The 15284-nt window shown below is 41.6% G+C and overlaps 1 protein-coding gene and 1 pseudogene across 2 annotated transcripts; both read left to right on the top strand.

The window, feature by feature from the left end:
• Nucleotides 1-1927: 1927 nt before the first annotated feature.
• Nucleotides 1928-2046, top strand: LOC119262603 (annotated as a pseudogene).
• A 1548-nt stretch (nt 2047-3594) lies between these two features.
• krit1 (KRIT1 ankyrin repeat containing) lies at nt 3595-14247 on the top strand. 2 transcript variants are annotated; one of them, XM_017696694.2, is made up of 17 exons: nt 3595-3754; nt 4183-4329; nt 4871-5018; nt 6322-6414; nt 6857-6986; nt 7281-7524; nt 7958-8073; nt 10094-10237; nt 10472-10628; nt 10871-10978; nt 11132-11288; nt 11491-11642; nt 11807-11973; nt 12074-12161; nt 12324-12530; nt 13632-13748; nt 13868-14247. In XM_017696694.2, exons 2-17 carry the CDS (start codon nt 4231-4233, stop codon nt 13955-13957), a joined length of 2217 nt encoding a protein of 738 aa, XP_017552183.2. In that variant the 5' UTR covers nt 3595-3754; nt 4183-4230; the 3' UTR covers nt 13958-14247. The 2 variants fall into 2 exon arrangements, with proteins under 2 accessions (XP_017552183.2, XP_017552181.2); XM_017696692.2 differs by having other exon boundaries at nt 4871-5027.
• The last annotated feature ends 1037 nt before the right edge of the window (nt 14248-15284 follow it).

The raw sequence follows: 15284 nt of genomic DNA, 5'->3' as shown, positions 1-15284 counted from the left end.
CCACACCATAATCCCCCCTCCACCAAACTCTACACTTGGCTCAATGCAGTCAGACAAGTACCGTTCTCCTGGCAACTGCCAAACCCAGACTCGTCCATCAGATTGCCAGACGGAGAAGCGCGATACGTTACTCCAGAGAACATGTCTAGACTGCTGTAGAGTCCAGTGGCGGTGCTTTACGCCACTACATTCGACGCTTTGCATTGCGCTTGGTGATGTAAGGCTTGGATGCAGCTGCTCAGCCATGGAAACCTATTCCATGAAGCTCTCTACGCTGTTCTTGAGCTAATCTGAAGGCCACATGAAGTTTGGAGGTCTGCAGCGATTGACTCTGCAGAAAGTTGGCGACCCTTGCGCACTATGCGCCGCAGCATCTGCTGACCCCGCTCTGTCATTTTATGTGGCTGAGTTGCTGTCGTTCCCAATCACTTCCACTTTGTTATAATACCACTGACAGTTAACTGTGGAATATTTAGTAGTGAGGAAATTTTACGACTGATAGGATGCACAGGTGGCATCCTATCACGGTACCATGCTGGAATTCACTGAGCTCCTGAGAGTGACTCATTCTTTCACTAATGCTTGTAGAAGCAGTCTGCAGGCCTAGGGGCTTGGTTTATACACTTGTGGCCATGGAAGTGATTGCAACACCTGAATTCAATGATTTGAATGGGTGAATACTTTTGACAATATAGTGTATGTAAAGTGCTCTCCTTCCTATGTAACTCATTCATGGTCACAGTCATTGACCCTGAAATGCCATTGGATACTCTTGACTTCACATGGATGGAAGATGCTGAGTTGAAACACCCATATCACAATCTCTGCTCAGAAATTGGAGAAAAAAATCAATGCCAAGAGTTTGATTTATAGTGAATGGCGATCTAAACTCGTTAAAACCAGTTAAAGTAAAAAAAACAAAAAAACGCAAAATGTCGTCAAAACGTCTTTTCCCCCTGTTGTTGGACACAGCCACGCCGCACACAAGCAGTCACACCTCGTTCGCGAGCCATCTCACGTTCCTGGCTCGCTGCTCAGAAGACTCCATACAATAAGAGTCCTGGGGACTTTAATAGTGACGAGAAAATAAAACTATCACAAAAAAAATGTGGTCTGGAAAAAGAATTAGATATGGCAAAGACGTGAAATTGTGCTGCCTTTTTTCTCTTATCACACTTTTATTAGGGTAAATCTTTTGAGACACTCTTTTATTTGCGTTTTTACGCTCCTGTTTTTTCTGCAGTACTTTCCCTTTTTGCGTTACTTTTTTTTGTTGTTTTGACTTCGTTTTGATTTGGGGGCGGGGAAATTAGAGAGAGGTGTGGCCAAGGTCACGCAAGCAGCGCCTCACCGCCCGGCATTTCAACCGTGCATGTTTACATACCTGGAATTTTGGTATGATGCAATGAAAGATATTGGACAAAAAACGAGCGTTATATTAAGAACAGATATATTTGATATTTTATTTTATTGTAAAGACTCCAATAAGGACATCTGCTACTTGCTAATCTGTTCATTCTCCTTAGTAAATACTTTTTCCATGAGATTAATTTTACAAAGAGAATTCCAGTTTACAGTGCACTTAAAACTGACTTTTACAGTGATATCTTCTCAGTCCAGTACGTGTTGTAGAAGAACCGCTAAATTAATGAACGTATTGAGAAAATTCAACTTTGTTCTAGGACATGTTCCACTGCCTCGTGGAAGAAGTGATATCTGCTTTTCAGTTTATGAACGTACTTTATCTTTTATATATCATTATTTTTATATTACTCTTTCTTTTGTCCTTTATTTAACGTTTTGGATTCACTTTGTGAGCTATTATACTGAAACCCTGTCTCTGATCATTAGCAGCAGAGCTCTTTTAGTTTTCCAGCGCTGCTCTTGGTTCAGCGTTATAAATAGTCTTATCCACAGTGTCTCTCTCTCTTACAGCCATACCACCTCGAGAACGCCCGATCTCCTCTGATTTCGGAAGCTAAGCAGGATTGGTCCTAGTTAGTACTTGGATGGGAGACTGCCTGGGAATACCAGGTGCCATAAACTTTTTTACACTGAAGCACACACTTCCGAGTTTTTCTTCTTCTTTTACTCTTATTTTCTTTTATCGTCTGTTATTTACAGGGCTTCTCCTTACAGACATCAGTGTATTCATAGTGTGAGATCATAAAAAAGACCTGCCAATGTAATTAGTCAAAAAATAAAATACATGCCATGTTGTGGAATTTATAATCCCTCCAACATGTCCTGGGTCTTCCCCGGGGTCTTCTCCCCGTTGGACTGGAACACCTCCATAGGGTGGCGTCCAGAGGCCATCGTAACCAGATGCCCGAGCCACCTCAACTGGCTTCTCTCAACGTGGAGGAGCAGCAGCTCCACTCCGAGCCTCTCCCGAATCGCTGAGCTTCTCACCCTATCTCTAAGGGAGAGCCCGGTAACCCTGCGGAGAAAGCTCATTTTGGCCGCTTGTATCCACAATCTCGTTCTTTCGGTCACTACCCAAAGCTCGTGACCATAGGTGAGAGGCGGAACGTAGATTAACCAGTAAATTGACAGCTTTACCTTCTGGCTCACCTCTCTCTTCTCCATGACGGACCGGTATAGGGTCCGCCTTACGCCACACCAATCCGTCTGTCAACCTCTCACTCCATCCTTCCTTCACTCGTGAACAAAAAAAAAAAAAAAAAAAGTTATTTAAACTCCTCCACTTGGGGCAAGAATTCAACCCTGACCTGAACAGAGCATTCCACCCTTTTCTAACTGAGGACCATGGTCTCAGATTTAGAGGTGCTGATTTTCATCCCAGCTGCTTCACACTCGGCTACAAACTGGTCCAGAGAGAGCTGGAGGTCCGGCCTGATGATGCCAAAAGGACCACATCATCCGCAAAAAGCAGATGTGAAATCCTGAGGCCACCATACCACACCCTCCGCCACTTGGCTATTCCGAGAAATTCTGTCCATAAAAGTTATGAACAGGATCGGTGACAACGGACAGCCCTGGCAGTGTCCAATCATAACTGGAAACCATTCTGACTTACTGCCGGCTATACGAACCAAGCTCCTGCTCTGCTTGTACAGGGACTGAATGGCCCGTAACAACCAACCCCTCACCCCGTACTCCCGGAGCACTCCCCACAGGATCCCCCGAGGGACGCGGTCAAATGCCTTCTCCAAAAAGAGAAAGCAAGTGCGTCTTTGTCCAAAACATTTTGGAGCGCACCGTTCACTCAGTAAGTCACACCAGACTGCTTTGAATACGACTGTTTACATCTGAATTATTAAATTATGCAGAATTATTTGGGAAATGTGGTTGGTGTAGTGTAGTGGGTAACACCTCTGCCTTCCATGCTGTAGACTGGGGTTCAATCCCCCACCCTACACTACACCAATAAGAGTCCTTGGGCAAGACTCCTAACACCGCCTTGGCCTGCCTGTGTAAAATGACCACATTGTAAGTCGCTCTGGATAAGAGCGTCAGCCAAATGCCGTGAATGTAACTCTGTGGAATTCCCCTTTAATCCACCCGCTTCTGACAACCAGCCAATCGTGGCGTGGGAGGCGGGGTCTGAGAGAAAACGGGTGTGAAAACAAAGCAGCCGAGAGGACTGCGGCTCCGCTCTCTCCGCTCTCTCCGGCGTCTCCGAGAGTTCACGGCGAGCGGAAGATGAAGGAGGTGAAATCTGATCTGCACTAGCACAGCTAGCTCCCCTCCTCAATCCGGAATAGATAAATATGTGAGGGAGACTTTCCAGGTACGTTACCGCCGCTTCGTGCTGTGTAATAAGCTATTAATAACACGTTAGCGACTAGTATAACATCCACCTAACCACTTGTTAGCTAGCTAGCTTAGCTTTGTTGTGGGAAAATAGCTAGCAGGCGAACGGCTAACCTAGCAAGGAGTTGGCCGACGATGCGTGTCGTGTTTCCGCAGCCCTCTGTCACAGCAGCCGCGGTAGCGGACTGTTCGTCGAGTAAAACTGTTTATTGGATTAGAGGTTAATGTGTGGTGTGATTTATTTTTGTGTTGTTAGCCGTCCTGTGATAAGATGTTGTAGTTAGCTGCTTAGCTGTTTTTCCGCGGGGGCGTCCAGTGACTTAACGAACTTATTAAACATCCTCAAAGCAGCGGTTACAATGATTTGGTGGTTTTAACTACAGCGGGGTTTCACTGTCTACACAGGCATGGTGTTAAGACAGTCACCTGTAGGAGAAACTAAAAAGCTGCGTGATGGGCAATCAGGAGTTGGAAGATGTTTTCGTGGCTGTTATTCGCCCGAAGAACACAGCCAGCCTCAGCTCAAAGGAGTACCGAGCTAAAGCCTATGAGGTAAGGACTGTGGGAGCAGCTCTCTTGCGAGACCTTCCTTGTAGCTTTGTGATTTTGATTCTCCACGATCGTTTAAAGGGCTCATGTCCTTTTTTCTTTTCCTCACATCCACTTATTACGTTTATGCACCAAAAACAGTTTTTCATTTTTACATCTTTAGCCCTGAGAAATGAACAGAGACTGTTTTTCCTCTCTCAGAAACCTTCTACCTTTAGTGAGAACAGGTGGGCCAAAGCTGCTGTAGAGCTAACAGCTGTCACATATGTAAATGTGAAGGTTCATGAGAGTGAATTAAAGCTGTTTTTGCTGTATAGTTTCCACATATGGACCTTATAAACTGGGGTGTGGGTGACGTGTTTGGATACCTTAATAGATATTGCATATTACATAAAACGCTTTTATTTAAAAAATAACTAAACAAAAGTGAAGTTTTTTCCGTGGTAAAGTCCTTTTAAAACAACTGTTACTTGAACAAATACTTACTTCTTATTAAGCTTGCAGAAATGTTCAAACAATTATTTTCACAAATGTTTCTTGTTAGATTCTTTTGATTGAAGTTCCGCTGGAGGGTAAGGAGAAGAAAAGAAAGAAGGTTCTACTAGGGACCAAAATACATGCCGACAGTGACAAAGCAAAGTCAGTTCTTGAATATGTGGATGAAGCGACCAAGCCCATATCAAATAACCAAGGTATTATAGGTCAGTATCATTTGTCTGTCTCTGATTGTTTGCGAAAATACATAATTTAATTGTCATCATTGTCTTTAATATGTCTCTAATAAGGGAAATTAAGGTCAGCTAAAGTGTAGTTAATTTTTAGTATGGATGCACTGATATGGGAATTCTAGGCTGGTGCCGAAAACTGATAGTTTACATGTACCTATTGGCTGATGCCGATATCCAATATTGTCCGTGTGCGTATCTTTACATGCCCTCTGTAAGGGCCACTGCACACCAGACCAACCGTGTCACCCAGCCATTAGCCATGTTGTACACACCACCATTAAAAAACATTGTTTTTCAAGGAGGTACGCACAGCTTTAAACTGTGTTCAAATTGTGTTCTTGTAGTACTTTTCACAGTACTTACTTTTATGCTAAAGGCACTCAATTCTCCGAGTGCTGCACCAAAAACCTTTAAGTCTTTAATGCATCACCTTAAATGGAATATTAAATATCACTGAGACTCTTTGTTTGGCTTTAGGTCCTGTTCTGGTGCTTAATATGTAGGTGAATTCAAGATGACCTGTTATTTACACATAGAGACAACTGAAATCATGACTGTTATCTGTAGTGTCCATATGCCTGTATGGTGTGCATGTACACGAAGGGAGTTGGAACTTGGCCCAGTGCCAGCACTGTTCAGTTCTTAAGCACGCCACTCAGCCTTTTTGTCATTGCTGCATTAAATCAAATCCATATTGAGGCCACAGAAAGCCACAGCAGATAATGTCGTGAAATTTACACAGAAAAGACAGCCAGTCTTACCTTTGCTAATGCTAAGTTATGTCAAAAAATGTTACTAGCTTAGTCTCTTTTAGCTTGTATCTTTCACCTTGAAAACAGCCAGTTTGTGAAGAGGTAGTAACCTGATACCAAGTGTGATAAGTGATGCTGAATGCTTTGTTTCATGAGATTTATACGACTAGGGTGTAAAAATGAGCTTGAACCCAGCTTTTATTGGCTCTCCCTCCAGTACCTCTGGCACCAAAAGGTAACTGCTGCACCATTTAAGGTAGAAGGAGAAAATTCAAACAAAAAAATGCCAGTTTCAGCTTCATTGTTTCATTCTGGTAGGGTGTTTTGAAAAGTCTTGAGGTTTAAGCCTCAAAGCATCCTATTCAGAGTTTTATGTATGGAGTTACCTACCCAGGTAGCTATAGATTTCACTTGTGTGTGCAGTGGTTTGAAATATCTAATATAAATATAGTCAAATACTGTATTGTTGGAACATACAAATATTAATTCGACTTTGCATATGGTTTCTGTTGCAGGAAAGCGTGTAGTACACATGAAGAAATTTCCTCTAGATGGAGAGAATGAGGGAAAAGAAGCCTCTTTATTTATTGTGCCAATTAATGTAAAAGGTAAGACGACACTTTGTGTATATGTTTATTCTTGATATGGACAGTACTCTTATTATAGGAAAACAGATGTATTTTTAGCTTGCACTACTCAGTTAACACGAGCCCCATCTCTAAAAAAACGAGTTATGTTCTATTATAAGCATGCTTTAAGTCAACGAGTACAGAAAAAACATGTTGATGGTGTGTGGTAACTGACCACTTGCTACAAATGTGCCACATTGAGAGTAGATTGGAAATGCTGGAATTTTCCTGAAATTAGATAAATTCCACACATCAAATGCACCAGATAAAAGACTAAGTTAGCCTGAAATTACATATTGCATGACATTTATTGGCACAATTTAATAGTCTGGGGAAAAACGTGGTGCTAAACCTAAAGGTTTTGATAAGAGAAATGTACTTTAAATACTTTGTTTAAACTGTGGTCTCTCTTCCATTCCAGACAACAGCAAGCATGTCTATCACCCTGGGAGTCCTAGTTTTTACTGTCTTCAAGACATCATGCGTGTGTGCAGTGAAACCAGTGCCCATTTCTCCTCTATTACCTCAAAGATGCTGCTTGGCCTAGACAAGTACGTTCATATCATCACCCTCCATCCTCATATATGAGACCAGAAAATCACTGAGAGATGAATGGACGACACGTTTTCCATGCTTGTGCATGAATTGCCGCTCTGCATGTGCCTACATGTATTTTATGCTTGAGTGTCAGTGCAGATAAGTAATTTTCTGCATTAATCGCACGTGTCTCATTTCACACTGTGAAGTTATGCCAAACATTTTCTGTGTGTGCAGAGCTCATGACAGATGGCGTATAGAGTACTTGATGAAGAGTAGCTAACCCACTGTATCTGTGCTGCCCGCAGGTGGTTAGCAGAACAGCACAGTGTGCCGCATGCAATCCCTGCACTCTTCAGACCTGCTCCTATAGAGCGAGTGAAGACCAACGTGAGCAACCCAGCCTACACCACAGAGAGTAAGCAGAGTGACGGGCCGCTCCATATGGGCTACACCGCTCTGGAGATCAAAAGCAAGATGATGTCTCTGGAGAAGGCAGACATGTGCATTGAGAATCCGCTCTATGGATCAGACCTACAGTACACCAACCGAGTGAGATAAAAGCTCCATTCTAATATGTACTGCTTAAGGGTTAAGGTCAAATATAGACTATGTAATGTAATTTCTTTAGAGACTGTATTTTAATGAGCAGCTTTTATAGGGCTTATGGCTGATTCAGGTATGCTTTCAAGCTAGCACACTCTACAGCTGGGGTCTCGAACTTTGGCTCTGTTCTTTACTCAAACACACCTGATTCGAACATGATCTAACAGAGCTGAATGTTGGGAGACCAGATATTATCCTTGTGGTTTACTGTCACATTTAGCTGGTGTGTTAAAGCAGGGAGATCACCAAACTGCTCTCCAGATTTGAAGTTGAAGACCTTTGCTCTGCTAAGACATGACATTGTGTCCACAGTCCAGCTTAGTTTACTTTTGTTGTGTGTGTGCGTGTGTTGTAATTATTCATTTTTGATGATGTGTAGGTGGATAAAGTCATCATTAATCCATACTTTGGTTTGGGAGCTCCAGACTATTCCAAAATTCAGATTCCAAAAAGAGAGAAATGGCAACACAGCATGACCAGTGTGACTGAGGACAAGTGAGTGAATTCATGATACTACAGTGTCCCACATTCAAGCTATCAAGAGTTCTGATGCCCTTTCTATCAGAAGTGATTGTTTTCAGAGGTTCAGCGTTTTCCGAGGTATTTTTGTGATTACTGTTGGACACCGCGTTCCAAATTAGTATGCAAATGATATTTTTCCCCTGATTTTCCTAAATGGTCGATGCAAATGAGTGAGTATAATAAGTCATCACCCGTTAGAGTATAAATTGAATTTTATTGAACAAACCTCCCAATGATAACAGTATATTCTTCAAAAATAAAAAACTCAAAATGCACTGTTCCAAATTATTATGCACAGCAGAGTTTCAAAACATTTTATAGGTTGTAAAGAACTGAAAATGGTCATTTGTTGAATTTGCAGCATTAGGAGGTCACATTCACTGAAATCAAAAGCTATTTCAATCAAAAACATCCTAACAGGCCAAGTTGCATGTTAACATAGGAACCCTTCTTTGATATCACCTTCACAATTCTTGCATCCATTGAACTTGTGAGTTTTTGGAGAGTTTCTGCTTGAATTTCTTTGCAAGATGTCAGAATAGCCTCCCAGAGCTGCTGTTTTGATGTGAACTGCCTCCCACCTTCATCGATCTTTTGCTTGATGACACTCCAAAGGTTCTGTATCGGGTTGAGGTCAGGGGAAGATGGTGGCCACACCATGAGTTTCTCTCCTTTTATGCCCATAGCAGCCAATGACACAGAGGTATTCTTTGCAGCATGAGATGGTGCATTGTCATGCATGAAGATGATTTTGCTCCGGAAGGCACGGTTCTTCTTTTTGTACCATGGAAGAAAGTGGTCAGTCAGAAACTCTATATACTTTGCCAAGGTCATTTTCACACCTTCAGGAACCCTAAAGGGGCCTACCAGCTCTCTCCCCATGATTCCGGCCCAAAACTTGACTCCGCCACCTCCTTGCTGACATCGCAGCCTTGTTGGGACATGGTGGCCGTCCACCAACCATCCACTACTCCATCCATCTGTACCATCCAGGGTTGCACGACACTCATCAGTAAACAAGACTGTTTGGAAATTAGTCTTCATGTATGTCTGGGCCCATTGCAACCGTTTCTGCTTGTGAGCACTGGTTAGGGGTGGCCGAATAGTAGGTTTATGCACCACAGCAAGCCTTTGAAGGATCCTACACATTGAGGTTCGCGGGACTCCAGAGGCACCAGCAGCTTCAAATACCTGTTTTGCTGATTTGTAATGGCGTTTTAGCAGCTGCTCTCTTAATCCGATGAACTTGCCTGGCAGAAACCTTCCTCATCCTGCTTTTATCTGCACGAACCCATCTGTGCTCTGAATCAGCCACAAATCTCTTCACAGTGCGATGATCACGCTTTAGTTTTCGTGATTTATCTAATGTTTTCATACCTTGTCCAAGGCATTGCACTATTTGACGCTTTTCGGCAGCAGAGAGATCCTTTTTCTTTCCCACGATGCTTGAAACCTGTGGCCTGCTTAATAATGTGAAACAGCCTTCTTAAGTGGTTTTCCTTTAATTGGGTTCACCTGGCAAACTAATTATCACAGGTGTCTGAGATTGATTTCAGTGATCCAAAGAGCCCTGAGACACAATACAATACTATACAATACTATCCATGAGTTTAATTGAGAAACAAAAAAATTAATCTTTATGACACTTCAATCCAATTTGCATAATAATTTGGAACGTGGTGTAGACATGAATCCTGTTAGCAATATTGTGATGGCAAAATCTCAATACCTCTGTGTCACTGTTATATACAGTTGTATTATTAATTCATTTCTTTCGCTATTCATTTCTTTAGTTATCAAAATGATTTTAGAGCAGTGGCTACCTGGAGAATGTGAAGGTGCACAGACATAAGTTATGTAGTCATTCTAATAAAGGGCTGCTGCCCTAAATCAAATATACACCCCTTAAGTAGATTTGTATTGTAACAAGTTCATCTAATACTGTGTTAGCAGACAGCATTGCTCATGTACTATTGCTCTCTCTGTCCTGTAGGGAACGCCAGTGGGTGGACGACTTTCCCCTTCACCGCAGTGCTTGTGAGGGAGACACAGAGCTTCTGTCCAAGTTGCTTGACAGTGGCTTCTCTGTCAAACAGTTAGACAGTGACCACTGGGCCCCCATTCATTATGCATGCTGGTACGTCTTCTCCATTTTCTCTCCTTGTTTAATCTTGTCTGTAATAATGGGAATAAAAAATTAGCCGCTTTATCATTCAGTCTATTATACTTGGTATATCATGAGTATTCGTTAGCCAAGTGATTGACAGAAAAATATTTGCAACACATTTTAAGTGCTCCTTTTGGTGACCACATCTGAACATCCAGTGGCACCCACATTGTAACTGTGATTGAAGATGTTGTGTTCCTGCAGGCATGGAAAGGTGGAGGCCACAAAGCTTTTGCTGGAGAAAGGGAACTGCAATCCCAACCTGCTGAATGGACAGCTCAGTTCCCCATTGCATTTTGCAGCTGGTAGAGGCCACTCAGACATCGTGGAGCTCCTTTTGAAGCACCCTGAGATAGATAGGGTAAGTCACACCAACAAACAGGCTTACAGGTTCTAAGATCTAGTGCTGTAGCATTGGCCAGTAGTGGGAGGTGTTAGGTTTGAGGAGGTTTAATTTGTCTTGATGAATGTAGATTTAATTTTACTATTGCATTTGTATGCAGCCACACCTAAGCTCATTAATGAACTCATCTCTCATTGAACATTCAAGTTTTTTTACATTTTCCAATTATAATTTCTTTTTTATGCTTTTCTCGTGTAAAGCACATTGAGGACCAACAAAAACACTCGCCCCTTCACGTCTGTGAGGAGAACAAACAGAACAACTGGGAAGAGACTGTGAAACTCCTCAGACAAGCCAGTACCCAACCAGTAAGTATGATGTCGCACCATAGACATAAATTCATAAACCCATTAGAAAGGTACAAATGTCCACATATGTGGGAGTGCACACATCTGTTTGTTAATGAGCCTGTCTGGAACACTTAATATATTTGTAAACTGAGTGGTTTGTGTCTGTGTCAGTATGAAAAGGTGCGTATCTACCGCATGGATGGCTCTTACCGCTCAGTGGAGCTAAAGCACGGGAACAACACCACTGTGCAGCAGATCATGGAGGGCATGCGACTCTCGCAGGAGACCCAACAGTACTTCACCATCTGGATCTGCTCAGAGAACCTCAGTAAGTCCCATAGCAGCACCTTACACAAGCCAACCCTGTTTAACCATCTGCTAGAAAGAAAATCACAGTCTGCGCGGTACAAAGTCAGAAGATATTATGTGGGTAAATTTGAAGTGGATAAATACACTGGGACACTGCTAATTATTCATACTTGTTTCTCCTCGCTCTAACTTCACCTGTAACTGTTGTCATCATCTTTAAGGTTTGCAACTGAAGCCTTACCACAAACCTTTGCAACACCTGCGTATCTGGCCTGAGATCGTCACAGACCTGACCGCACTGGACCCCCAGAGAGAAAACCCCCAGCTCTTCCTACGCAGAGATGTCCGCCTGCCACTTGACATTGAGAAGAAGGTATTATACAAATTTCTCGAATTGCAAAATATCTCTACGAATTCTAAGTACAGTGTTAGATCGTTTATCCAGTTGCTCACAGGTCAGCAAACGTTGCTATAAATATAGTGCAGAAATAAAATGCTATAAATGTAGTGCAGAAATTACATACATATCTCCTACAGGTTGAAGACCCACTGTCAATCCTCATCCTGTTTGATGAAGCACGGCACTTCCTTCTCAAAGGCTTCTTCTCCTCACCAGATAGCAAGCTCATTACTCTAGCCAGCCTTCTTCTGCAGATTATCTATGGCAACTACGACAGCAAGAAACATAAACAAGGCTTTCTGAAGTAAGTCCCAGTTTGTGGAGAGTGCTTTAGTTAGCAGTTCTTAAGTTTCCACATTACAGTCATGTGGAAGAATTGTTCTCACTCTCACTGTTTTTAACAGCGAAGAAAACCTGAAATCCATAGTTCCAATATCCAAAGTCAAGAGTAAAGTACATCATTGGACCAACAGGATACTTCATGAGTATAAGGTAGATTTGAATTTCAGAATTCAAACATTTTAAGCTTTTCTTTATTGTATAGTGGGACTTGGCACTTATTAACCTCTGCATTAGTGTATCCTACTGGGTATTTCATTTTGACCTAATACTGAATGCTAATCTAAACTGGCATTTGTATAATTGGGTTTTTAGAGTCTGAGCACCAGTGAGGGGGTCAGTAAGGAGATGCACCACCTCCAGAGACTTTTCCTGCAGAACTGTTGGGACATTCCCACCTATGGGGCTGCCTTCTTCACTGGCCAGGTCTTCACCAAGGCTAGCTCCAGCACCCACAAGGTCATCCGTGTCTATGTGGGGGTCAACACCAAAGGCCTACACCTCATGAATATGGAAACTAAGGTGGGGAAATAACTGATAACAAATTTGTATTGGAAAATTTTGACAAAATATAAATAGGAAACATTCTGCTTTATTGTGTTTGGTTGTGTGGTACCAATCTACAAACATATTGATAAGTATCTCCAGTATGTTAATGTCCACAGTTCACTTAAGCAAGTATAAATGACTCAACAGAACTACCAAAAAGGGACTAGGTTTTACAAAATTTGATCCATCGAAAGTGTAAATAAATTTCTCTAGCCTTGACATTATGTCCCTAATCCACTGAAGTTGGGGGGCGGGGGCTTTGCTAAGCCTGCAAGCTGAAAGAGAAACAAAAGAATTTGCTTGGTGATCTAGTCCTGATCAAAGACCACCCTTTGTTTAATTTACAGTTTACAGTCAAAATGGCCTTTAAGTACAAGTTGTTTATTTTTGTTGTTGGTGACTGTTTTGGTGGTCTACCAATTCTTGCACTGTTGTTAGGAGTCCAATTTTCTCTAGATCTTTAAAAGTTTTTGTAAATCCAGTTTTTCACTTATCTTTTCACTTATTGGTTCTTATATTTGTGTAGAAATATTTCCTGAAAATGAATAACTTGTGCTTAGCAGCTGTTTTGACTGGAAGTTAAATAAATGAATGGTGATCTCAGGTTTAATTCCATTTTATTGAGTTTAATCTCTTAAAACTCTGCTGGAGGGTCCAGGCTTCTCTTTCTCACCCTCAGAGCTGCATATTAGTTATATTCATGGTAGTCACTGAGTAAATCATCATAGGTACTGGATAATACAGTGATGAGCATTGAATCCAGCTCCATCTAGAGTTTTGCTAAGCATTAATAATGCAGCAGGTTAAATAAACCTAAATCCCTCTTATTGACCATTGTCTCTTGATTAACCTCTTTTGTGTGCAAGTTTGATTTATTCCAAATTAAGGATGTAAATGTATAGCATCTTGAACAGTAATATAGACAAAAGGCATTAAGTAATCTTGGCATCTAGTCATATTGACTGAGCTTAAAGAAATGAAATATCTGTCTACCAAGGTTAGATCTGTTTGTGTGACATCAATCTTTCCTCTGAATTAATTAATAACTGATTCATTTCCCCCTATATGCACCAGGTGCTCCATCTCAGCCTTGAGTATGGAGCCTTCATGTGGCAGCTCGGCCAGGCTGACCAGTACGTCCAAATCCACAGTCTAGAGAACAAGAAGAATTTCATAGTGCACACCAAACAAGTATGAAAGACTTTTTATACTTCTATAAGTAACCTTTCACTTTTAGTGAAGGTGCGGGATGATGCAGCCTTTGAAGTGGTGAAACGGATTGAGAATGTGTTCCTCTATGTTCTCCACAGGCAGGCCTTATTGTAAAGTTGTTGATGAAGCTGAGTGGACAGATTACTCCGAACGACAGAGCAGCATCAGACAAGTATGCATACGGCTAGCTCCCGTCATCGTCAGAAGGGTCAGAACTCCTGTTGGGCTTGCCTTGCCTTGTTGAGTTTTTTTTGCTTTTGTGTTTTTACTACTTTTGATGAGAAAGAAGTGTTTTTACTAAAATGATTTAACTTTGCATATCATTTTGAAAGCAATCTATTTTTGACATATTTTCATACTGTATATGATATTCTGTTTGGAATACATTTTATAATTTCATAATAATTTGAATTTATCACCGTTGCTTGTAAATATTTGTATTTAATGGTTGCGTTTTAATAAAATGAATAATATATCACAGACAGACAAAAACCTTTGGTTTTTTTATTTTTGTAGTTAGATCCTAGTCACAGTCCAAATGAATAAAATTTCAAGCCTCGACCAGCTGTATTTACCACCAACTACCAGTAAGAGGCAGCACACGTAGATACATATAGAGAGACCTAGACCTGCTGAACTAGTCAAATCACTGATAACGTGTGTATTTTTTTTCTTTTGAAAGTTCAACATGTAAAATGGAAGCTTGCCGTAAAATGAATTTGACCTTGACAGCTGTGAAAGTCTGCAACAATCACTTAAATCATAACATGGTTTAATGTTACCTCTGTGCAGAAGGGGTATTTTTTTAGAGTCTTTGTTTTTTTTTGTCATCACAACATCTGAACAAAAGTCTCAGCAGTTTCTCTCTAACGAAGAGAAATAGCACTGTAGCTTCACAGATGAGTGACTGCCCTGTAAACTACATTCTTCATCTTTATACAATTGCATTCTATGAATTATTCAAAAGCAGCAAAAAGGCATGAAATGGTATTTACATTCACTGAGCGCTCACACTGGACCATTAGAAAGGAGGCAGTTCTGCAGCCGATAAATGTCTTTCTCTCAGTGTCACTCTGAGTTTAATGGTTGGTCATTTGTCTTCTGTTATATTGTCATGTTTCGCTCTGCTGATTGACCTTAAGGCTTTATCTCACATTTGCACATGCTCTAATGACCTCAGTGCAAATGTCACAGTGTTCCACACCACAATTAAATCTCTATCTCTCTCTCTCTCTCTCACTCTCTTTCTCTCTCTCTCTCTCTCTCTCTCGCTCTCTCTCGCTCTTTTTTTTCTCTCGCGCGCGCTCTCTCGCTCTTTCTCTCGCTCTCTTTATCTCTCTCTTTCTCTCTCGTCTCTCTCGCTCTTTTTTTTCTCTCGCGCGCGCTCTCTCTCGCTCTTTCTCTCTCTCTCGCTCTTTCTCTCTCTCGCTCTCTTTATCTCTCTCACTCTCTTTCTCTCTCGTCTCTCTCGCTCTTTTTTTCTCTCGCGCTCTCTCTCTCTCTCTCGCTTGCTTG

The sequence above is a fragment of the Pygocentrus nattereri genome, chromosome 27, assembly GCF_015220715.1.
Source record: "Pygocentrus nattereri isolate fPygNat1 chromosome 27, fPygNat1.pri, whole genome shotgun sequence".
In the NCBI taxonomy this organism is placed as follows: Eukaryota; Metazoa; Chordata; class Actinopteri; order Characiformes; family Serrasalmidae; genus Pygocentrus; species Pygocentrus nattereri.
Note: the sequence above shows the minus strand (reverse complement) of the source record. Positions and strands in the feature narration are given on the sequence as shown.